At 40.1% G+C, this 25735-nt stretch overlaps 4 protein-coding genes across 7 annotated transcripts; all 4 read left to right on the top strand.

The window, feature by feature from the left end:
• The first annotated feature begins 5096 nt into the window (after positions 1–5096).
• On the top strand, positions 5097–8127 carry LOC135623969 (ankyrin repeat-containing protein At5g02620-like). Its single transcript, XM_065127441.1, has 4 exons — positions 5097–5786; positions 6361–6668; positions 7568–7982; positions 8072–8127. Exons 1-4 carry the CDS (start codon positions 5183–5185, stop codon positions 8125–8127), a joined length of 1383 nt encoding a protein of 460 aa, XP_064983513.1. The 5' UTR covers positions 5097–5182.
• A 3141-nt stretch (positions 8128–11268) lies between these two features.
• Positions 11269–14853, top strand: LOC135622161 (putative disease resistance protein RGA1). The gene is made up of 2 exons (XM_065123807.1): positions 11269–14354; positions 14439–14853. Exon 1 carries the CDS (start codon positions 11327–11329, stop codon positions 14339–14341), a length of 3015 nt encoding a protein of 1004 aa, XP_064979879.1. The 5' UTR covers positions 11269–11326; the 3' UTR covers positions 14342–14354; positions 14439–14853.
• Positions 14854–16973: 2120 nt separating this feature from the next.
• Positions 16974–20680, top strand: LOC135622144 (putative disease resistance protein RGA4). The gene is made up of 2 exons (XM_065123789.1): positions 16974–20055; positions 20241–20680. The coding sequence occupies exon 1, from the start codon at positions 17027–17029 to the stop codon at positions 20036–20038; it is 3012 nt and encodes a 1003-aa protein (XP_064979861.1). The 5' UTR covers positions 16974–17026; the 3' UTR covers positions 20039–20055; positions 20241–20680.
• A 2115-nt stretch (positions 20681–22795) lies between these two features.
• LOC135622779 (ankyrin repeat-containing protein At5g02620-like) lies at positions 22796–25469 on the top strand. Of its 4 annotated transcripts, none has more exons than XM_065124955.1 (4): positions 22796–23441; positions 23768–24354; positions 24431–25055; positions 25134–25469. In XM_065124955.1, the coding sequence occupies exons 1-4, from the start codon at positions 22856–22858 to the stop codon at positions 25184–25186; spliced, it is 1851 nt and encodes a 616-aa protein (XP_064981027.1). In that variant the 5' UTR covers positions 22796–22855; the 3' UTR covers positions 25187–25469. The 4 variants fall into 4 exon arrangements, with proteins under 4 accessions (XP_064981027.1, XP_064981026.1, XP_064981024.1 ...); XM_065124954.1 differs by having other exon boundaries at positions 25131–25469; XM_065124952.1 differs by having other exon boundaries at positions 24431–25469.
• Positions 25470–25735: the final 266 nt, after the last annotated feature.

Below are 25735 nucleotides of genomic sequence, written 5' to 3'. Positions count from 1 at the left end.
TAACAACAAGGATTCTTTGGTAGATTTCAATGTGCATAGCTCCAAAAATCACAATAGAGATTATTCCTATCCATCATATACCTACAACTAAGACAAACGAATGTAGTAATACAATTCTTTGCAACAAATCCAAAACCATCATTGGGGCAGTAGTTCCAAGCCCTATCATAATTTATCTTAGTCCATTCAATTTCGGATGGCTCCCACCTAATAGGGAAAGAAGAAATTTTATAAGAAAATTAAAAAAAAAAATTATCGTGTAACAATGCACTAATCAATTCAAATATCTCAACATAAATACAAGGAAAGAAGAAATACTATTTCTAATAATCTCTTTAGAAACACTTGAGTCAACATGGAGAGTAAATAGGACACTATCCTATAGAATAAACTACTAGCTTTGGGAATAATTTTGTTAAAAATAAGAGCTTACGGCTCTTGGTATTGTTATTTCCAACTCTAAACATGGATAAGAGATCCTGATAAGGAATGCCACTCTTCCCTTGCTGATCACTAAATTAATTGCAATGTGAACTAACTATCCCTTCCAAATCCGATTTAAGAAAATATAAACATTGGCATCGTTTCTTGAAAATATTCTCACTCAATATATTATGTTAGACCAAATCTTATATAATATACAATATTTCTTATCTAATCTATGTCATAATATATAATGTACGTTTTAATAATATAATAAAAAAATGATAAATGCATTTTTAATATAATATAAAAATGGTATAATATAATTTATAATATTTTTCGTTTTTTTCACCACTCCTTTATCTTTTATACTTTCATGAATATGATTGCGACTATTCAAATATGAACAGTTCAAAACTCAAGAATTTGAGTATATTATAATTTCTTTTCTCCTTTGGAACATTTGCGAAGAATAAATTTGGATGAATTTCTAGACTTTCCCTGGGAGACGTGCCCTTTTTCATATTTCTCAAAGGGCGCACCCTAATTTTCTCACATTAATTTAATATAAGTAAAAAAATTAAAGAAAAGATAATGTTATATTTTCAACTTTTTTTTTCTTCATTCTTGCATCATAATCTCTTTCTCAAAATGTTAGTCAAATTTAAATCTTTTCTTTTCATTACAAGCATGTCACATTCTATCAACAAGAAACACATAAAGGTCTTTAACTACAAATCTCTTCTTAACAATATCTTCTCATCAAGTATCTCAAAAAAAATAGACAGGTTTGGGATTCGTTAATGAAATTAATTGATTAATTTCAAATTCTAGAACCGAACTAAAATTTCTGCTAGTCTATACAAAACTACGTTTATGGAAGTCATTATCAGATCGAATATAATCAAGATAAGTGTACGAAATAAAGATTGAGGGTCTATAGCTAAAATTTTGGATCAAGCATCTAATTTATTTCATCACTTAAATGTTATTAGCATAGAATTTGATTGTTCGATCTAGATTTAGATTTAAAGTTAACTGAGGTTCATTTTACATTTGTCATAGTTCGATCTCAACCAACACTATATTTAATTGAAGAATCAAATATTATATTATTTAAGCTTATTGGGATGATTGATTCATTACTTGCACCGATGGTGAAGGTAGTTCCCAAGAGCATCATTGTATCGGTGGCACCACCTTTATTATCATTCATCAAGAATTAATGATTGCTTGAGATGAAACTCAAGTGTTGCACAAAAAAGAACAACTATAAAGCACAATACAAAGGAGGACACGATGTTTTGTTCCTTTATAAGATTACTGGAGAGATAAGCAAAGATAACTAACTACATTAAAGAATCAAGCATTATATTAAATTATTATTCTATATTTATTTTTATTATTTAAAAAAAATAAAAATAATAAGAGAAAGATTGAACCAGGGTTAAAAAAATCATAGGCAAGAACAAAATGTTTTGTTCATTTACAGCTCGCTTCATACGAAGATTGTGAGATTGCAAAAGAGCCACATAAAGCTAACTAACTTAATTGAAGAATCAAACATTATATTATTTAGAGCTTGCTAGGATGATTGATTCGTTACTTGCACCGACGGTGAAGGTAGCTCTCAAGAGCATCTTTGTATCGGTGGTACCACACCTTTATTATCTTTTATCAAGAATTAATGGTTGCTTGAGATAAAACCCAAGTGTTGTACGAAAAGGAACAACTAACTGCATTAAAGAATCAAGCATTATATTAAATTATTATTCTTTATTTATTTTTATTATTTAAAAAAAATAATAATAATAAGAGAAATATTGAACCAGGGTTAAAAAATCATAGGCAAGAACAAGATGTGTTGTTCCTTTACAGCTCGCTTCATACGAAAATTGTAAGATTGCAAGAGAGCCATATAAAGATAACTAACTTAATTGAAGAATTTTTGTAGAGCTTGCTGGGATGATTGATTCATTACTTGCACCGACGATGAAGGTAACTCCCAAGAGCATCATTTTATCGGTGGCACCACTTTTATTACCTTTCATCAAGAATTAATGGTTGCTTGAGATGAAACCCAAGTGTTATACGAAAAGGAACAACTGTGATGCACAATACAAAGGACACGATGTTTTGTTCCTTTATAAGATTACAGGAGAGAAAAGCAAAGATAACTAACTATAATAAAGAATCAAGCATTATATTAAATTATTATTCTATATTTATTATTATTATTATTTAAAAAAAAATAAAAATAATAAGAGAGATTGAATCAGGGTTAAAAAAAATCATAGGCAAGAATAAGATGTTTTGTTCATTTACAACTCGCTTCATACGAAGATTGTAAGATTACAAAAGAGCCACATAAAGATAACTAACTTAATTGAAGAATCAAACATTATATTATTTAGAGCTTGTTGGGATGATTGATTCATTACTTGCACGGATGACAAAGGTAGCTCCCAAGAGCATCATTGTATCAGTGGTACCACCTTTATTACATTCCATCAAGAATTAAAGATTGCTTCAGATGAAACCTAAATGTTGTAGAAAAGGAATAACTATAAAGCGGACACGAACTACTTTGTATATTCCTTAAGTGCATATATATATATATATATATATATATATATATATATATATATATATATATATATATATATATATATATATATATATATATATATATATATATATATATATATATATAATGATGCAGAATATACTAGCAATATTGGAAGATTAAACGAATAAAATATGAAAACTAGTATATGCTTCCACGTATTGCTTCAATATGTATGCATCTACTCGACAAAGTGTGCGTGGATTGAACGTGTAGAAAAGATTCCACTCAACCCCTCTGATATATAAGGAGCACCTCTGGTCTAGATTACTATGTGCTTCATCACTATCTCAAAGCATGCAGATCACGGAATCAGTTCCTGAACTGTTCACTCCAATGAGCCCCGAACTGTTGGAGGCTGCAAGGTTGGGCGATACCAACATACTTGGAACGAGCATCCCTGACGTCCGTGCGACGGCAGGAGGGACTTCGATGCTTCACATCACAGGCAAGGACACATCGATTTCAGCCATAAAGCCCTCGACCGAAAGCCCTTGCTCCTCCGGCAGCTAACGTGTTGGTTACTGTCATCCACAAGAAAACAAAACAAAACAAAGATTTGGAATCGGCACTTCCCAAAGGTCGAGCTCATCTTCTGAGACAGTGGATCCAGAATCCAGTCGGCTTTGTGCAATCAGCCATCCACAGTACAAACAAACTAAGATCTTTCACTTCACAAAGGTCAAGTCGCCACACTTGGATCCATGTTATTGTGGTTGAAAAATAATAGCCAATAGCAATCGTGTAGGTTCTTTGATTTGGTCAAGATAATGATTCCGGACTCCAATGATGTTTTGGGACGTGTCAAAATTATATAAGTTTGGAATGATCAACTCAATTGACTAAGTCAAACTAACATCGACATTGAATGAGCTATCAGGACGCATATAAATATCTTATGCAACTCCTCTTCAGTCGCCAAACTGGTCTTCGCGAATTCATCTTCCATGAAGCTAAATTTTACACTTAAAATTTCACGGCCACATCCTCCTGGGATCAGTCGCAGCGAATATAAAAGGACATATTGGAACTATAAGATGCTAAAAGAAGGTCGGTGAAGGTAGAGAGAAAATTTTCAAAACTAAAATAATATGTAATGATCAACCAGCTAAAAAGTATATCAGAAAATTGATACAATATTTACAATAATTCGATAAATTCTATCTATATTTACAAAGAGAAAAATTAAATTATTTGGATCAATCAAAAGGCCTTGAATTATCCCTACTCAAATATTACTTTTTTAAGACATTCTTATATAAATTTTGAAGAATTTATATATTTTTCTTTTACCCTCTCTATATATCATTGAGAGAAACTCAGAAGCAACAAAAGTATTTCTCATATCTTATTCTTCCCTTTTTAAGAATTAGAAATATATAAGATATTTATAAAATAACCAAACATTAATTACTAGGTTTCCTTTCTTCACGAGAATTCTTTGCCCCTTTGTAAGTATTTTATTTATTTTTGTGTATCCCGAAGAGAATACCTAGAGATCAATAAGTCAGAAAATCAACATAATATTTAACATGATTTAGCAAATCCTACCTAGAAGAAAATTCAAAATTTTTTATATCAATTTCTTATAGATCCCTCAAACAAAACTTTCTTATAGCTCCTATGATATAAATTTTAATAAGTTTATACTATTTTCTCTCGTTCTTTTTAGAAACCCTTAAGAGAGTATTATCTCTAAACACTAAATGTATTTCTCACATATTGCTTTAGCCTAAAAAAACTCATAGATATATAAAATATTTAGGAAAGAACTAAACTCTAATTATTAGGATCTTCTTTCCTTATGAGAACTCATACGAGCTCTAGAAATTTTAAAATACTTATTAATCACAATAAAAATTAAAATGATAAATATTATTAAAATTCAATAAGAATAGGGAGGATCATTGCCAACTTATATGAACATTAACATAATGCCACCATTCATGCATCGAACAAACCCGGTCACACTCATAGTAACCCCGAAAAGTTAAAGCGAAGAAAATGAATGGAATATCCCCGAAACATTACGCATACTGACCGAACATGTAGAAAAGATTCCACTCAACCCCTCTGCTATATAAGGAGCACCTCTGGTCTAGATTACTATGTGCTTCATCACTATCTCAAAGCATGCAGATCACGGAATCAGTTCCTGAACTGTTCACTCCAATGAGCCTCGAACTGTTGGACGCTGCAAGGTCGGGCGATACTAACATACTTGGAACGAGCATCCCTGACGTCCATGTGACGGCCGGAGGGAACTCGATGCTTCACATCGCAGCCAAGAAGGGACACACCGATTTCTGCAATGAAGCCCTCGACCGACAGCCCTTGCTCCTCCAGTTGAAGAACGCACGAGGAGACACTCCATTGCACATCGCCGCGAGGGCAGGCCATCACCAGCTAGTGAATGACCTCATCTCTATTGCCTCTGGAAGGAGCGCCCAGGGCGACGACAGAGTGTGTTCACTAGTCCAGATGGCAAACGACGTTGGTAACACTGCCTTGCACGAGGCGGTACAGAACGGCCATGAACAGGTCGTCGATGCACTAATGGCGAAGGCTCCAGGTGTGTCCGCGGTGACCAACAACGTCAATGGCGTCTCGCCACTCTTCACGGCGGTAGAGTGCGAGTCGGTGCCGATCGTGCGACGATTACTGGAGGCGGGCGAGGCGTCATGCGACGGACCCAACGGGCAGACAGCTCTGCACTCCGCCGTCCTTAGGAGCTACGGTCAGTAAATTAAGTACACGAACATGCAGTCATATATAGGGTGTTAACTTGCATGTGTACGTACCATGTAAGTATACTGTACTGGATCACCATCTCCTAGCTAATAGGCTGTCCGTGTACAAATTTGGAACTAGGAACCAACTTAAATCAAACATTAGAGTAAATCGAAAGAATTATGATTTGGCACTACAAAAAGTTCTTACACAAATTAGGTTTATATCTAAGCCACTGATAGCTGAAGATTTGCTATAACTCAAAAGTAGAACTTGTCATAAATCTGAATAACCATCAAAGAGATATGGGCCTGACCCGCTCAAATAGTTCCTCATGTTTAATGGGTGTGGATGAGTCTTCCAAAACCAAAATACGTGTTCCAATTGGGACTACCCTGCAATGCATGTTCGATCAACTTTTTATGGGTTAAAGTCATGCTCTTTTTGGATTAATTATTGTTGTCACAGCTATTAGAAAATCTTATGAGGATTATTTCTTTTTCTTTTTTTTGTAAGGAATATATGTAATTACTTAAACCGATGTGATGAGTTAGTTTTAAGCAATGACGTATATGTTTTAGAAATCACAAAAATATTGCTGGAGGAGAGACCAGGATTAATGAAGAAAGCCGATAACGATGGAAGTACTCCTCTCCACTTTGCTGCCTCGACCAGTGATATTGCAATGGTAGAACTACTCCTGGAAAAGGATGCATCCATTGCGCGTCTGCAAGACAATGATGGTGCCTCTGCAATTCATGTTGCTGCTCGTGGCGAGCATGTAAGTCCAATTGAGCATCTCGTTAAAGTATTGCCTGATTGTGTGGAGCTGATGGACAATGAAGGCAGGAGCTTCCTTCATGTAGCCATCGAGAAGGAAAGTGAAATGGTTATCAGACATGTTCTCCGGTCACCGGATCTCATTGATCTTCTAAATCAGCCAGATAAAAAAGGGAACACGCCCTTACATGCAGCTGCGTTATCTGGAAACTTATCTATCACAAGGATGCTGTTGTCCAATAAAAAAACATTAGGAAAAGTGCAATGAACAATCAAGGTCATACCGCTCTTGATGTCGCTTTGCGCCGCACACGGACACCACTTGAACCTCCGGTACGTACAAACTAATTACACTTACGTTGTTCTATAATGAACTGTACGTACATTGATTATAGGATATTACGGATGGTTCTCTTTATCCCTTGGTTTTGTGTCGGTTCTCACATCATAATCTTATATAATTGTTGGTGAATTTTTAATTTTTTTTATTTGAATACTGAATTTCATAGTCATTCTTTGACTACAAATTTATTTTTAATATTTACATTTATGACTTAAATGGAACTACCAATTTTAAAATCCTATCCTAGAATTATATATATATATATATATATATATATATATATATATATTTATATATGATTTTTTCTTGCATAAGCGTCAAGCTGGTGCAAAATTATATCCAGGGTTGTTATTATTAGATCAGGTCCATCCAGAACTTGTATTTAATTTCCAGAAATCTACGGATCAGAAATTAAGGATCTGTAGTGAAATTTTTGGAACAAACATTGTGTTTTATCATAGTTGAATTTTCAGGCTCCATTAATACGCATAAGGATGGATATGTGCAGTTATTTTCAGAATTTTAGGGTTTATGTCAATATTGGATTAGGAAAGTGATTATACGTATATTATACGATACACAAAAAAATATACGATTATGTTTGATACATACTTCGAAACTATATAGTACGTTGTTATGACTGATTCAATCTTCTTGTTGAACAGAACTTATTGATTGAACAACTGATGATCAATGATTCATGGTTCTGTCCTAAGCGCCGTGATTCAGATCGTTTGGAGATGCAAAAAGAAGAACCTCGAGATTATACATTATTCGCCAACAACTTGTCCTTGACGGCAGCGCTTATTACCACCGTCACATTCACTGCAGCATTTACTTTGTCACGAGGCTACAAAAGTGATGTGAGCAATGATCCAGGCGTGCTAATATCACTGAAGGGAATTCTTTTCGGAATGTTTCTGATATGTGACACCTTGGCTATGACAACATCCTTCCTGGTTCTCCTCCTCGTCCTTCAAATCCACTTGGGCAGTAAAAATTATCAGATCCTGCAACTTCCCAATGCCATACTGATGTTGCAGATCTCAATATTAGCTTTGATATTAGCATTCTCCTGTGGTTTATACCTACTCATTCCGGATGAATTCTTCTGGCTCGGTGGTTTCATTACGGTTTGGAGTCTCATTTTTATTCTGCACATTTCACAGAACATTATTATTACCGTGCATTTGTTCGGACGAAGTGCGGCAAGGAAACTCCGTGACGTTTATATGTCCTATTCAGAGGCGTTTTCTTCACATGGTCGGTAATGTAATATCATTAGATTTTCTGCAGTGCCCTGGAATGTGGGAGATTACAATCATCAAACGTGAGTGATTGAGAAAAATAATGTAATTGAACTATGAGTGCGTCGCAAAATGTCATGAAAATAAAGACATAATTTCACGTAAGTTCATCATGTAAGACTTCATAATTGGAGTAGTGGTGGCTCCAGAATAAAGTGCCCCCCTTTCAAATTTTCTTGTTTGTTGGACTCCATGTACTGTCATATTCTAGAATACAGCTTGTTTCCATGGAATACAAGTGCCAGCCCCTTCAAAATTCCCTTTTTGCTGAAAGCTTACTTGCTATTCTTTTTTTATTTCTTGGAAAGAAAATGCCATTCATTGTATTAGAAAAACTTTACAAGGGGATTGCACAAGCTTTCTACATCATCCATCGTACAAATTAAAAGAGGGAAACTTGGAGGTTCTACCAAGAAATGTAGGTTGGTGAGCTTTGTGGTTGAGTGTCCTAGGCATGAAACTGAAACAGGAGACCCGGAGGCTACCCAATAAGATTTTTACATCAGAAATAATTGCTTGCAACTGCCAACGGGTTTCTTTGCTGGAAGCCATTAACGAAGTACATGATAGCTTGAGCATCGGATCGAAGCCAAATGTTCCTCGAGCCCATAGCTTTAGCATGCCTGAGAGCCTCCAAAATGGCCAGAGCTTCTACCATCGAGGGATTATGGGTTTTTGCAAGCCGAGCATCCAACTGCGATTGTTTTGTTGGTCGGGGAGGCGTCTGCCGGCGACCTTAAAATGGTGAAGAGGATGCGTCCACAGCGTATTTACGGGACGATGATGGAGCCTATGCGATACACGTTGCAGCAAGTTGCGGACATTTAGATATAGTATTCAAACATCCCACAGAAAAATGCCCATATTATTCTATGCAGCTGATGGACGATCGGGACAGGAACTCTTTCCATGTAGCCATCGAGAAAAGAAGGAATGATTCTACCCCTTCGTGCATGTTTATAGTTGAATTCATCCTCCAAAAATAAGATCAAGATTCTTTTTTTTTTACCGGAACCACCACTGTGAGGAAGTTGGCATAATATCACGAGCGCAAAGGTGAGCATCAAAAACAAAGAACATAGTGTTAGATCTTCTCCTTATTTGTGTAACATAAGTGATAGATCTTCTCCTTATTTATACATGACCTTAGAGAAGAATCTATAACCGTGGGGTAATAATCAACACACCGACTATGTATAATCATAGCTAATATTCCTTATTTTTGTGTAAGATGGTGAGGAAGTTGATGCAGTATCACGAGCGCAAAGGTGAGCAGCAAAAACAAACAAAAAACATAATGTGAAAAAACAAGAATTTTTAAATTAATATTTTTTTTCTATCAAAAATCGAGTAGAGAATAATGAATAACCATTCTGCAAGTTATTTAAAAAACAAAATATAAAGAAATATAAAACAAACAAAAAACAAAAAACAAGAAAATGAAGAACTCAAGAAATATAAAGAAATATAGTACAATTCTGTCCATTGTGGTAGTGCTTATCGCTACCCTCACCTATGCTTTGGAAATTTAAAAAACAAAAACAGGTTGTTGTGTTATCGAAAATTTTGGCCGGAAAATAACACATCTCGAGACATGGGGTTGTTTCCGACCAAGAAGGGTAAATGCATTTGATATGAAAATGGATAGGTATAATATACAATAGAAATTTCAGCTAATGCCTTTCAACCCAGCTTACACTAACGAGTTGAGATTAGATATGGTATTGACTATTGACTATCGAGATCCGATTACCTCAATCTAATATAATATTGAGTCTATGTAAATATTGAATTCGGACCACCTCGGCCTATACATTCTTCTCTGTTTTCGGAAAGCTAGACATGCATATATCATGATATATTCTTGATCTACAAATTCCTTTGCTTTTGATTAATTTGATATAAAAAAATATTTGTTGTGTGTTTCTAGTGATGTTCTTAAAGAAATTTGATGGCATACATTTATATTCTTCTTTTACTTTCTTTTGCCTTCTTGATTATATAAGCTTTTTCTTCAAAATCAGCTATTTCTTTTTTAATCGCAACTCGGTGCTGATTACATATCATATATTTTTATCAAAGATCTTGCCATTTTCTTGGGAAACCTTAACATATAATGGACCCTTAATTAACCTCATCTCTGCTTGTAACTGACCTAAACCCAAAGCCGAGCAACCATAAGAAGAGGCATGCAGGGATGCTGCCATCCAACTTCGTACGCATTACCATCTTTTAATGGCCCAATTCCGACAAGGTGGAAAGTTTTCTTATTATTACCCATCTGTCAATGGCTAAATGTTGTTGATTGGAAGATTTCTCCAATCCTCTCCTGTTTAGGTATGTATAGCGATGATATTTGGTCTTGAAACATTATATTTGCACAACTACTGAAGCTTCGCCTCTGCAATGTTGCAGTTGCCTTCACGTCCACTACCTTAATTAAAGAACAGCAGGGCATCCAAGGATTCTTGTTTTTCCCCCCCCCAAGAAAAGAAGATGTCTATTAAATCGAAATACTGGTGATGCAATGCTTTGATTAAAAGCAGTAAGATTCTTAGTAAAGAAGAGGAAGGTAAGCACATTCATGGCTCCCTCGGAGCATCAGAGAAAGACAAACGGTAAGGAAAAAGAAACCCACTGGCTCGGTGTCTTGACACAGACGAAAGAAGAGAAGAAATAAGAGAAAGAATGAATGAGGGGTAGAGAATCGGAGGCGACCACAACTTCTTTTGTTCCTTTGCAGCTCGCTCGAGACAAAGGCAACATCTTTTGCACCCTTACAGCTCGCTCGCTCGACACAAAGATTGTGAGATTGCAGGAGAGCCACGCAAAGGTAACTAACTACAGAGAAGAATCAAACATTGCTTGGATGATTGATTCGTTACTTGCACAGATCGTGAAGGTAGATTCCAAGAGCGTCATTGCATCGGTGGCACCACCCGGATTAGCTTTCATCAAGCATTAATGGTTGCGTGAGACGAGAACAAAGTGTTGTACGAAAAGGAACAACTGTGAGTTACACAGATACTTTGTAGATTCCAAGTGGCTCGAGTAATACAAGCCCACAGCTCAATTGATAATCTAGAGTTCCATAGCTGCCACCCTGACATCAAAGCCATGGCGTTGGCGTCAGATCTGGAGCGCGTACTATCGCATATACTGCCGATGCCTGCGATGATGGCGCAGGGGCGACTACTAGGCATGCCAAACCACATGGAGATGATTCGAGACCGCCTGTGGGGTATCAATGGCACGATCAAGGACGCCGAGCATCGAGCGTTGAAGGAGCCGGAGTCGGAGGAGTGGGTGACCGACGTCGGTGCAGCCATTGTGGACATCGACGATCTGCTCGGTAGGATCCTTGACTGGCACCCAAGAGGAGGAGCGGCAGCAGCATCGAATCGCTCGTCACACTCCATCTGCAGCATCCGAGAGGCCTCTCGCCAAGCCATTCTATTGGAGCTCAAGGAGATGGTAGGCAGGCTGAACTATCTGGTGAGGAGGGGGTCTGTGTTGGGCCTCTCGAAGGAGATAATGGAGTCTGTGGATCCACGACAAGAAGAAGAGTACTCCACCGTCCTAAGAGAAGAGGTGGTGGGACGCAACGAGCATGTAGAAGAAATCATCGACAGTTTGAAGCAACCACAGTCTGGCGATTGTGATGAATTGCAGATCATAAATGACCTTGGTGGGAAGACGACCCTTGCACGGCTGATTTACCACCACCCTTGGGTGAAGGAGCAATTCCAGCATCGAATCTGGGTGGATGTCCCAAACATTGCTTCTCTGGATCCCATGTGGATCATGAGAGAATTCACGAGTTCAATAACCGGGGAGCCATGCGAGGACATCTGGCTATTCTTCGACGGAATCCATGGAAGCAAATACTTTCTCGTTCTGGATGATCTCAACATCGGGGAGGAGGACAGGGATAAGTGGCTCCAATTGGAGAACTTTCTATCGCTCGTCGGCGCACCGGGGAGTACCGTGGTGGTCATTCCCGACTTGTTTTTTATTCAGGATGTACTGGGGTCCGCTGTCCGAACGTGGCATTTCAGCGGCCTACCGGAGGATGATTGGGTACAATTGTGCTTGAGACAAGCACTCATCCGGCCCGATCAACGGGAGGAAGCAAAAGCGATAATTCACTCCTGTAAGAGAAACACACAAGATTGGTCTCCCACGGACGCCAAGATTTTTGGCTCCGTACTCAGATATACTGAAATGAGTCGATGGCAACAACAACTTGATGCTGTAAATATGCGTCAGTGGGAGAAAGTGAGGCACAACAAGGATACGGCTTTAATTTTTCTTCATTACATGACACCTACGATGACACGATTGGTATTGTACCGCTGGTTGATCGTACAAGATGGCAAGACCAATTATGAGGACTTCTTGCACGTCTTAGCTGCTGAAGGCTTTCTGCCGTATTCAGACGTCGAAGGCACCATAACGGAAAAGCTGGAGTTCCACGTCTACGATTATATGCATTTTTTATTTACTACCACAAAACATTGCTACGACTTGAGGGGGGTTTTATCAAATTCAACAATACCACGACAATGTCTTTATTTACGTATGTTCGTCGATTCCAATACGATCACATTTCCGATGACCTTATTCGATGGGATAAATCAGTTGAGAGGTTTGCTGTTACGACAAGAGATGGATCTCCAACATCAATATCATATCCTACAAATTCCGGAAGGTATGTTTATCAATCTTATTCATCTACGTATATTATGTTTACGAGCTATCAAAATCCAACAGCTACCTAATTCAGTGGGCAAGTTGCTTATCTTGAGATACCTCAACCTTTCCCGGTCCGAGATCCAAGCACTTCCTAAATCCTTATGCAAACTTAGAAATTTACGAGTACTAAATCTAGCTCATTGTGAAAAGCTTCAAAAACTACCGAAGCGAATACATAATCTCGAGAACTTGCATGTTTTAAAACTTGCTTATTGTACAAAACTTCAGATGCTACCTATTTCGGTCACCGGCCTTATAAATCTGCAAGAGTTAGACCTGGAAGGTTGTCAATGGCTTCTCGAATTGCCTGAAGGTTTGAATAACATGAAAAAATTGACAAATCTTAATGTATATAGATGTCCATTGAATCAAATACCACATGGAATAAGTCAGATGAGTAACCTCCTAAAGTTGTCTGGACATATTATAGTTGGTGATCTTGGAAATGCCTTCTCGAAGTTGGAATCGTTGAGGAATCTAAAAGAATTATGGTTACAAAACCTCGAACAAGTGTTAAATTCAGAAAATGCTTTGACTCCTTTAAAGTTGAATGATATACTTCCGCAACTCATGTATTTGAAGTTACATTGGAAATGGATAAATATGGAAGATATGAGAGCCTCAGAGTTGGTTTCGCTGCATGTACTCGAAGGCCTCCAACCCAATTTAAACTTGAAAAAATTAGAGATTATTTTATATATCGGTGAAGAATTCCCTATATGGATAAAAGAGGGGTTTAACCATCTCCACAAGTTGAAAGAGATCAAACTAATCAATCTCAAGAGATGTAAAAAGCTACCATCACTCGGAGGGCTACTCGATCTCGAGATTGTTGAGCTAAGTGGTATGGATTTAATCAATGTTGTGGATGAAGCCTTTTATGGTGACGATGGGACATTTCCTGAGTTGAAAAGACTCACATTGTCTCATATGCTTGGACTAGAAAAATGGCTAAAGGTGGAGAGAAAAAAAGAATTTTTGTTCCCGAAACTTCGTCGATTGACACTGATCCAATGTCCAAAATTCAAAGCTTTAGAGGTGGATCTTGAGGTCTCAACATTGAGTATTTGGTTGAACAATAAAATGCTGCAGACATCTGAATTCGAGGGTTGGCAGAACCTCCCAATAAAGAACTTGGAGATAGTTGGATGCCAGGAGATGAGGTGTTTGCCACAGGACATGGAACGATGTGTTAAACTCAGAAGCTTGACGATCAACGGATGCGACAATTTGGACTGTTTGCCGGAGTGGCTACAAGGATTCAAGCATCTGAAATCTTTATGCTTATATGACTGCGGTGCTCTGTCATCCATACCTGAGAAGCTTAAACGACTAAGAAAAGTTGTTATTAAAGGTTGTCCAAAGCTGCGACTTTAACCAGTGGAACAGAGTATGTTCTTCTACCTTCGAATATTTTATACTGCGATTAGAGTAGATTGAGATAGAATTAATAGTATTTCATTTAACTGTTCAGAACATGCTTAGACACCATCTGATTCCGGCAGCAGTTGACGCATCAAATTGTATTTGATGTGTCGAGTATGTCCTGCCATTCAAACAACAAAAAACCTTTCGATGAACAGCTCAAAGACGGGCCCGTACTACATAACCACGGAGTACATGGTGTGTATAAGGACCATCTCTCCTGTATCATCGATCAGTGTCTCAACGCCGGCCAAGCAACCAGTGCCTAAGCTATTCACTCCACCGAGATGTGCATTGATCAACAAAGCCGACGCCGCAGGAAGACATCAACATTACTTTTGCAGTGCCTCTGCGATACACGTCGTGGACATTAATTTATATACAATAAACAAGACATCCAATTTGGTAGTGATTTGAAGATTGCGTTTGTCACAATTGTCTGCGTATCTTAATGTCTATTCTTGTTTGTCTTCAGAGAGCCTTTTTTTTTTCCCTTGTTATAATTTGTAAATTTATCATTACACATGCAATATTCTGACTTGTGTTATCTGTGGTGAGATTGTGCGACTCTTAAGATCTTAGAGTAAGTTTGAATTGAATATACTGTTGAAATGAATGGTTGATTGCCACAAAATTGACAATTTACGGCGCATCCTTTATTTATATACACGTAATTCAGAAAAGAAATAAGATGGAATCTTCTAAAAGCTTTTTCGAGTAACTTTCCAACGGCTTCCAATTTATCAGCTGTGGAAATCACAAGGATGTTGCTGCAGCAGAGGGCCAGTTTAACCCGAAAAGCCGATGCCGCCGGACTCGTACCTCTCCACTTTGTAGCCGCCGGCGGAGACCTCGAAATGGTGAGACTTCTGCTAGAAAATGATGCATCTACTGCGTATTTGCGAGACAATGATGGCGCCTCTGCAATCCATGTCGCTGCAAGCTTCGGGCATGTGAACGTGATCAAACATCTCATCGCAACATGCCCCGGTTGCACGGAGGTGATGGACGGGGAGGGCAGCAACTTCTTCCACGTAGCCATCAGCAAACGAAGAGAACAAGTGGTCCGATTTGTGGCTACATCACCTCGTCTCACTGATCTCTTGAAGCATTATATTTGCAGAACTACTGAAGCTTCACCTCTGCAATGTTGCAGTTGCCTTCACGTCCACTACCTTAATTAAAGTTTGAGTCACGCTTATGAAAGAGAAGCAGGGCATGCAAGGGTTCCTTCCCTCTTGTTCTTGTCTTGATGCCATAAACCTTAAAATCGACACCGTTTGATTTGATCCTAAGTATAAGCTCGTTCCCGGGCCAACGAGGGTCACATGAGGGCAAACCCGGTTGGTACGATCCCAAAGTATTACTTATTCATGGAGAGAAAATTTGGTGGCATCCCATGATGCATTTTAGTCTTGCTGAGGTCTCTGTAGAAACAGTCAGAGTCAGCATCGAGGGATGTTCCCGATTCAACCCATTCGATAATAAAATTAGTAGAGAAGTGAAAATAGTCCAGTTATCCCCTTAAACTTTGGGGGTTAGCTTTTATACATAAGCAACCGATGTAATAAGGTCGACAGGGGGTTAGGGTACCTCTTACTTCGGCTCATTGATATTGATGGTTGGTAGGCACGTCTCCCTATAGGTGGCATCAAGGAAGGACGAGTACAAGGATGCTATTTGTTCGGACTAGTGCTTGTTTGAGATAAGTAGGGAATGATCCTCTGTGCTAAAGAGGGGAAAGGAAAACTAGACCACATCGCCTAGAATTAATACCCTCTATGGTTGGGTGTGCAAGTCTTTCCCAAATTATAGTTGGTGGGATGTGTCAGGTTGCTGCAATAGGTGATTCAGAAAGGGGAGAAGAGGGGATCGGCTTTGCTGTCATGAGTTAATGCATCATGTGGTGAGCTCGTACGACTCTCCTAGAGATCGAGACGGGTAGAAGCTGATAGATCATGCTCCTATCGGTGGCTACAGGGGAACGGGCTCTTTCGACCATGTCATTATCTTAGTGACAATTCTCGACTGAATGAATTGGCGTGTCATGCTTGGGTCATTACTTTCCTAATCACTTACTAAAGAAAAGGAAGGTAAGCACATTCATGGCTCCCTCGGAGCATCAGAGAAAGGCAAACGTCAAGGGACAAGAAACCCATTTGCTCTGTGTCTTGACACAGGAAGAAAAGAAATATGAGAAAGAATGCATGAGAGGTAGAGAATCGTAGGCGACCACATGTTCTTTTGTTCCTTCACAGCTCGCTTGAGACAAAGACATCATCTTTTGCTCCATTACAGCTCGCTCGAGACAAAGATTGTGCGATTGCAGGTGAGCCGCGCAAAGGTAACTAACCGCATAGAAGAATCAAGCATTACTTGGAGCTTGGTTGGATGATTGATTCGTTACTTGCACAGATTGTGAAGGTAGATTCCTAGAGCGTCATTGTATCGGTGGCACCACCCGTATTAGCTTTCATCGAGCATTAATGGTTGCTTGGGATGAAAACAAAGTGTTGTACGAAAAGGAACAACTACGGGGCACAAATACTTTGTAGATTCCAAGTGGGTCGAGTAATGTTAGCCCACAGCTCAATTGATGATCTAGAGTTCCATAGTTGCCACCCTGACATCAAAGCCATGGCGTTGGCGTCAGATCTGGAGCGCGTGCTCTTGCATATACTGCCGATGCCTGCGATGATGGCGCAGGGGCGACTACTAGGCATGCCAAACCACATGGAGATGATTCGAGACCGCCTCTGGGCTATCAATGGCACGATCTTCGACGCTGAGCTTCGAGCGTTGAAGGAGCCAGAGTTGGAGGAGTGGTTGACCGACGTCGGTGCAACCATTGTGAGCGTCGACGATCTGCTCGGTAGGATCCTTGACTGGCATCCAAGTGGAGGAGCGAATGCAACATCGAATCGCTTGCCACACTCCATCTGCAGCATCAGAGAGGCCTCTCGCCAAGCCATTCTATTGGAGCTCAAGGAGATGGTAAGCAGGCTGAACTATCTGGTGAGGAGGGGGTCTGTGTTGGGCCTCTCGAAGGAGATACTGGAGTCTGTGGATCCACGACAAGAAGAAGAGTACTCCACCGTCCTAAGAGAAGAGGTGGTGGGACGCAACGAGGATGTAGAAGAAATCATCAAGATTTTGCAGCAACAACAATCTGGCGATGGTGTTGAATGGCTGCTCATAGATGGCGGTGATGGGAGGACGACCCTTGCTCGGTTGATTTACCACCACTCCTGGGTGCAGGAGCAATTCCAGCATCGAATCTGGGTGGATGTCCCAAACATTGCTTCTTTGGATCCCATGTGGATCATGAGAGAATTCACGAGATCAATAACCGGGGAGCCATGCGAGGACATATGGCTATTCTACGATGGATTCCATGGAAGCAAATACTTGCTCGTTCTGGATGATCTCAACCTCGAGGAGGAGGACAAGGATAAGTGGCTCCAATTGGAGAACTTTCTATTGCTCGTCGGCGCACCGGGGAGTACCGTGGTCATTCCTGACCTGCGTTTCAGTGAGCGTATACTGGGGTTCTCGTACTATTTGAGCGGCCTATCGGAGGATGATTGGGTAAAATTGTGCATGAGACGAGCACTCATCCGGCCTGATGAACAGGAAGAAGCAAACGCGATAATTCAATTCTGTAATAGAAACTATTATTCATCTGATGGGTCTCCCACGGACGCCAAGATCTTTGGCTCCATATTCAGATATACTGAAATGAATCGATGGCAACAACAAATTGATGCTCTAAATGCGCATCAGTGGGAGGAAGTGATGCACAACCAGGACACGGCTTTAATTTTTCTTCATTACATGCCACCAACAACGACGCGATTAGTTTTGTACCGCTGGTTGATTCTACAAGATGACATGCCCAATTATAAAGACGTCTCGCACGTCTTAGCTGCTGAAGGCCTTCTGCCATATTCAAACGACGAAGGGATGATAAGGAAATATCTGCAGACCCACATCTCTGACGATATACATTTTTTATTTACTGCCACAAAACAATGCTATATCTTGAAGGGGGTTGATTCAAATTCAATAATCCCACAACAATGTCTCTATCTACGTATGCTTGTCGATTCTAATACTATCACATTTCCGAAGGTCTTGTCGAATGGGGTAAACAAGTTGAGAGGTTTGGTACTACAACAGCCGAAGCAGTTGGATCTCCAACACAAATATCATATCCTACATATTCCAGAAGGTATGTTTACCGATCTTGTACATTTACGTATATTATCTTTACGAGCTGTTAGAGTCCAGCAGCTACCTCATACAGTGGGCAATTTGCTTATCTTGAGATACCTTAACCTTTCTCAGTCCGAGATCCAAGTACTTCCTAAATCCTTGTGCAAGCTCAGGAATTTACGAGTCTTAAATTTAGCTCATTGCGAAAAGCTTCAGAAGCTACCGAGACGAATGCATAATCTTGAGAATTTGCATGTTTTAAGACTAGCTTACTGTACAAAGCTTCAAATGCTACCCATTTCGGTCACTGGCCTTATAAATTTGCATGAGTTAGACTTGGAAGGTTGTCAATGGCTTGTCCAGTTGCCTGAAGGTTTGAGTAATATGAAAAAGCTAATGAACCTCAATGTGTATAGATGTCCATTGAATCAAATACCACGTGGAATAAATCAGATGAGTAACCTCCTGAAATTGTATGGACATATCATTGTTAGTGGTCTTGGAAATGCCTTCTCAGAGTTGCAATCGTTGATGAATCTAAAAGAATTATGGCTACAAAACCTTGAACAAGTATCAAATTCTGAAGATGCTTCGACTCCTTTAAAGTTGCATGATGTACTTCCACGACTCACGTATTTGAGGTTACATTGGAAATGGGTAAATATGGATGACATAAGAACCTTTGAATTGGTTTCGCTGCAAGTACTTGATGGCCTCCAACCCAATCTAAACTTAAAAAAATTAGAAATTATTTTATATGCTGGCCAGGAATTGCCCGTATGGATAAAAGAGAGTTTTGACTATCTCCACAACTTGAAAGAGATCAAATTAATCGATCTTAAGAGATGTAAAAGACTACCATCACTCGGAGGACTACTCGATCTCAAAATTATTGAGATTAGTGGTATGGATTTAATCAACGTTGTGGATGAAGCATTCTACGGTAACAATGGAATGTTTCCCAAGTTGGAAAAACTCACATTGTCTCATATGCCTGCACTAGAAAAATGGCTAAAAGTGGAGAGAGCAGAACGTTTGTTCCCGAGACTTTATGAATTGACACTAATCGAATGCCCAAAATTTAAAGCTTTAGAGGTGAATCTCGAGATCATAAGATTGAGTGTTTGGTTGAACAATGAGATCCTGCGGACATCAGAATTCAAGGGTTGGCATAACCTCCAAATATTTAACTTGGAGATAGTTGGATGCCAAGAGATGAGGTGTTTGCCACAGAACATGCAACGATGTGTTAAACTCAGAAGCTTGACGATTATCGGATGTGACAATTTGGACTGTTTGCCGGAGTGGCTGCAAGGATTTGAACGTCTGAAATCTTTATGTATGTATGGGTGCAGAGCTCTGTCATCCATGCCAGAGAAGCTTAAACGACTGCCAAACGTGGATGTTAAAGGTTGTCCAAAGCTGCGACTTTAACCAGCGAAGTAGATAGAGTACGTTCTCTTACCTTGGAATATTTTATACTACGATTAGAGCAGATTGAGATAGAATTATTAATATTTCATTTAGCTATTCAGAAAACACCATCTGATTCCGGCAGCAGTTGACGCGTCAAATTGTATTTGATGTGTCGAGTATGTCCTGCCATTCTAACGACATAAAACCTTTCGTTGAACAGCTCAAAGACGGCCCGTACTACATAACCACGGTGTACATGGTGTGTACAAGGACCATCTCTCCTGTATCATCGACCGGTGTCTCAACGCCGGCCAAGCAACCGGTGCCTAAGCTATTCACTCCACCGAGATGTGCATTGATGAGCATTGATCGACAAAGCCGACGCCGCAGGAAGACATCAATCAACATTACTTTTGCAGTGCCTCTGTCTATTCGTTTAATTTATATACAAAGCCGACAACACGTCGTGGGCATTAATTTATATACAATAAACAAGACATCCAATTTGGTAGTGATTTGACGATTGCGTTTGTCACAATTGTCTGCGTATCTTAATGTCTATTCTTGTTTGTCTTCAGAGAGCTTTTTTTTCCCCTTGTTATAATTTGTAAATTTATCATTACACATGCAATATTCTGACTTGTGTTATCTGTGGTGAGATTGTGCGACTATAAGATCTTGAGTAAGTTTGAAATGAATATACTGTTGAAATGAATGGTTGATTGCCACAATTGAATGTCCAAAGTTCAAAGCTTTAGAGGTAGACCTCACGGTTACAAGATTGAGAATTTGGTTGAACAATGAGGTGCTGTGGATGTCTGAATTCAAGGGTTGGGACACCTATATAACTTGGAGATAGTTGGATGCCAAGAGATGAAGTGCTTACCACAGCATATGAAGCAGTGGGATATGCTCAGCTCCTTGTTGATTACCGGATGCCATAATTTGGACTGTTTGCGAGTGGCGGCGGGGATTTAAACGTCTGAATTCTTTATTTATACATGGCTGCACAGCTCTATCATCCATGCCACGGAAGCTTAGATGACTGCTAGATATTGTTGTCAATGGTAGTCCAAAGCTGCAACTTCAACCAGCATAGTATGTTCTTCTACCACCGAGTAATTTATACTGTGATCAGATAATATTGAGATAGGATTCGAGTTGGTTATCCGAGTTAGATGTTCCGATTCACGATAGTTGAGTTGGTCAACTTAATTGTGAGGCCCCTAGCTAGCTAGCTAATATCTGTGACTAACTTATATGGTTAACTTCGAAATATGGTCAAATGCATTCATTTATATGTGACAATCAAGATGTACTTTGATTTGGGCAATCTTAGCAACGTGTGCTAACTTAACATCAAGAGACTACATTTGCATGTTTGTATATAGAAAAGCATGGTTATAATTATCATTTTTCATAAAACAGTAGTGTGGTTTGTGTGATAGGAGAAGGCAGGTATTATTGTGGCACTACTGAAATCAATGTGACTAAATATGCAAGAATCACAGAAATCAGAAAGACTTTGTTGGATGAGAGAGATGCATTGATCAGCAAAGCCGACGCCGCAGGAAGCGCTGCCATCCGCTTTTGCGGCCTTGAAATGGCGAAACTCCCACTGGAACGGGATGTATGTGCCCCTGTTCTATTCTATTCTATGCAGGTGATGGTCGATCGATGGGGACTTCCCATCCAAACCATCTCATGGCTTCACCATGTGTTAGCCACTGTCATCCACAATAAAACAAAGACTTGCAGTCGGCATGACCCGAAGGTCAACCTCATCATCCTAGAAACTGAATCCAGAAGGCAGTCAACTTTGTGGAGTCCATCAGCCATCCACTGTCACAAAATACTAAGATCTTTCACTTCACAATTCTCAGGTCTTTGGTCTTCCCACACATTTGGATCCATCTAGTAGACTTACTACGCAAGAATAGTACGAAATAAAATAAACTTTTTATAAAAAAAATTCTGATCTTATTTTTTTTATTTATTCTCATAGGATATTTTTTTATTTTTTTTAAATAAGATTATTCGTAGCCTCCACACCATCGATCATTGCCTCGATATCTTGCCACCCTTGCTCCCACTATATCTCTTTTCTTTTTGTCCGTCCTTTCCTTCATCAGATCTTAACACCATAGGTTTTCCATCGAGCTTGTAATTGCAAACATAGATAAGAGTTCGACAAGTGATGGTGGTGATCTTAACGATGGATAAAAAGAGATTGGAGGAAGAGGATAAGGGAGGCAAGAATGAAAGGAGAGGAGAAGGTAGAAAAGAGTGAAGGAAGAAGAAAGGCAAAATAAAGGTGATGGGGTCTCGTGATAAATCGATGGCACCCCCGACAACGACTTTGACGGAGAAAGAGGAAACAAGAGGGTAGCGTGGCCTAGTGACAAGGTGGAGATAGTGATAGATGACGAGGACATTAAACAACTCTATTAAAAAAATATTATAATCTTATAATGATTTAGTTCAAATTAAATTTTGATGAGAAATTTTTTAAAAGATTTTTTTAAAACAAGATTTTGACGAGAAATCTCTTTCAACCTCCAAAAACTTCTAAAACGTTAAGAGTCACGTGGTTGAAAGATATTTTAGACTTAGTCAAAAGACAAGTTCAGACCTGATTTTACATTGACTCTGTTTAGTCGTGCTTTGGAGAATGGGTCAAAGAGTGCCAACCACCAAGCTTCAGATTAATTCGATATCGTACCGACAATAAATGAGTTAGAACCATACCACACAAACGCCTTCTTATCGACGGCTTATCGTCTTGGATTGCTGTGTAATAGTTTAAGAGTATCTCGACAAGGAGAGGAGGCGGTCATGGAACCGCTCCCTTGCTTATTCTCTACTCCAATGAGCCATGAATTGTTGGTGGCAGCGAGGACAGGCGACGTCAGCGTACTCGGAGGGAACGACTCCCTCCTTCAAGTCACGACCGAAAGGAACACCGTGCTTCACATTGCGGCCAAGCTAGGGCACACTAACTTCGCCTCCATAGCCCTCATCCGGCAGCCCTTCCTCCTCACGATCCAAAACCGACAAGGAGACACTCCGTTGCACTGCGCTGCCAGAGCCGGCCACACGCCCATGGTGGATGTCTTCATCCCTCACCCTCCCCGTCGGGGCGATCCTGAACGTCGGCTGCCCTACATGGTAAACAACGTTGGTAACACAGCGTTGCACGAGGCGGCACGGAACGGCCACGATTCCTTCGTCGAGCAACTGATGGCGAGGGCTCCGGGCGAATCGGCGGCGACCAACAACGTCAACGGCGTGTCGCCCCTCTATATGGCGGTGGAAAGCGGGTCAGCGTCGATCGTGCGGCGTTTGCTGGCGGCGACGGAGGCGTCATGCGACGGACCCAATGGGCGGACAGCTTTGCACTCAGCCGTGCTCAGGAGCTCCCGTAAGTCGATCGATCACACGAACCCTCTGTGTCAAATTGTACTGTTAAATCTTATAGACATAGAACTATCCATCTGTTTCAATTAAGACTGACTCTCTCTTATGAATTAGAACAGTAGATTGTTCCAATAGTAGTTTCCTTAGTGTATAATTAATTTCGTTTATTTCAAACGAAAGGTTTGACAATATATTTTTTATATGGGTTTCTTGAAATATTAAATTAATAAGATTTTGATTTAAGAGTCTTAGTCATACGTAATTCAGAAAAGAAATAAGATGGAATCTTCTAAAAGATTATAAATACTCATGTTTAATATAAGCTTTTAGTTTATTGGTGGATCCCACAACCTTTTCCGACGGCTTCCGATTTATCAGCTGTGGAAATCACAAGGATGTTGCTGCAGCAGAGGGGCAGTTTAACCCGAAAAGCCGATGCCGCCGGATTCGTACCTCTCCACTTTGCAGCCGCCCGCGGAGACCTCGAAATGGTGAGACTTCTGCTACAAAATGATGCATCTACCGCGTATTTGCGAGACAATGGTGGCGCCTCTGCAATCCATGTCGCTGCAAGCTTCGGGCATGTGAACGTGATCAAACATCTCATCGAAACATGCCCCGGTTGTTCGGAGGTGAGGGACGGGGAGGGCGGCAACTTCTTCCACGTAGCCATCAGCAAACGAAGAGAACAAGTGGTCCGATTTGTGGCTACATCACCTCGTCTCACTGATCTATTGAACGAGCCGGATTCGGATGGGAACACTCCCCTGCATCGAGCTATAATATCTCGAGACATGCCCATCATACAAATGTTGTCGTCCAGTCCAAGCGTCAAGCTTAGTGCGACCAACAACCGCGGTCAAACCGCTCTTGATGTCGCTCTATCCAACACAAGGAACCGCCTGGTAATCAAAATGGTACGTACTTTCAACCCTTCACTCCTGTTCTTGGTGTCCGTCTAAATGATCTAACAGGTTCTACTTGTTTTTGCAGTTCAAGGTAGTGATTGATTTGACGAATAAGGGTGCGCGATTCAGTGACCCGCAGCTCCTTCAGGACACGATCCATCCGGTAGACCAGAAGGGCACGGTCGAAGAGAAGAATCATAAAGAAATAGCCGACAGTAAGCATACAGAAGACCAAAAGAGCAAATTCGAAGAGAAGAACTATAAAGAGATCGCCGATAGTCTACCCGTCGTGGCAGCGCTTATTACCACCGTCACCTTCACTGCAGCATTCACCTTATCAAGGAGTTTTGAGAGGGATCGCAGCGATGATGGGAGCGTCTACAGGCGTATAAGGGGGATAGCCTTTGTGGTGTTTCTGATATCTGATGCCCTGGCCATGATATCCTCCATTTGTGTTCCCTTCCTCGTCATCTATGTGCGGGTAGGAACTTCTGTTACCCAGGTCTACAGTCTTACACTATCCGAAATACTAGTGCAGGTCGCGTTCATAGGGTTCAAGGCAGCATTCGCCAGTGGTGTGTGTGTGCTGATTGCGGATCACTACATGTGGCTCACCATCCTCATTTGCCTCTTGATTCTGTTCTCTGCTATGGCCCTCAAGAGAAAGATCCTTCCTTTCTACCCTTACCTATGTTGGCTGACCAGAGGGAGTGAGTTCCAGATCATTTACATTAGCTTAATGATCGCCCGGTATAGGCTGATACGAATTGCCAACTATGAATTAGCAGTGGACTTAATCAAGTTTCCTGGTGTGTGGGGCTTCTCCATCACAAAATCCTGAGCAGTACCCGAGCGAGGGATGATTGGTGGTCATGACCTGTATCTCTCTGCCTCGCTGCAAACTCGAAGAGTATGTTGCTGTGGTGATCGATAGGCTCGAATGGTCTTCTTCCACAGATGGACGATCCAAATTTGAGCTCGTCAACAAGTAACAATGTTAATTTGACCATTGTCTGCGATGTGGTTAGATGTATGGCAGATGCACCTGATCAACAAATAGCAACTTGTCACATGCTTATGCCAACACGTATCTCAATAATCTCGAGACCAATTAGTTCTTCAAATGGTCTGTTGAGTTTGATCACTATCAGATTTTAGAGACATTAAAAACCCGCTTTTATTCACAAGAGGGAATGGATGTAGCCTGGTGACTCAACCAGGAGTTGCGTCTATGCCCTCTTATGAAACTCTTTAAGTATCGTCTCATTCCTCTGTGCTCAATTTTATTGTTCTCTGTGTCTTATACATTAGGCAGCAAATTTCTACTTTTCCCTGTTGACCTCTCTGTTAATTTAATCATCTTCATCAGCCTATGTGGCTAAAGCTAAAC

The sequence above is a fragment of the Musa acuminata genome, chromosome BXJ2-9 (genome assembly GCF_036884655.1).
Source record: "Musa acuminata AAA Group cultivar baxijiao chromosome BXJ2-9, Cavendish_Baxijiao_AAA, whole genome shotgun sequence".
NCBI classification, from domain to species: Eukaryota; Viridiplantae; Streptophyta; class Magnoliopsida; order Zingiberales; family Musaceae; genus Musa; species Musa acuminata.
The sequence above is the reverse complement of the archived record's forward strand: the minus strand, read 5'-3'. Positions and strand labels throughout refer to the sequence as shown.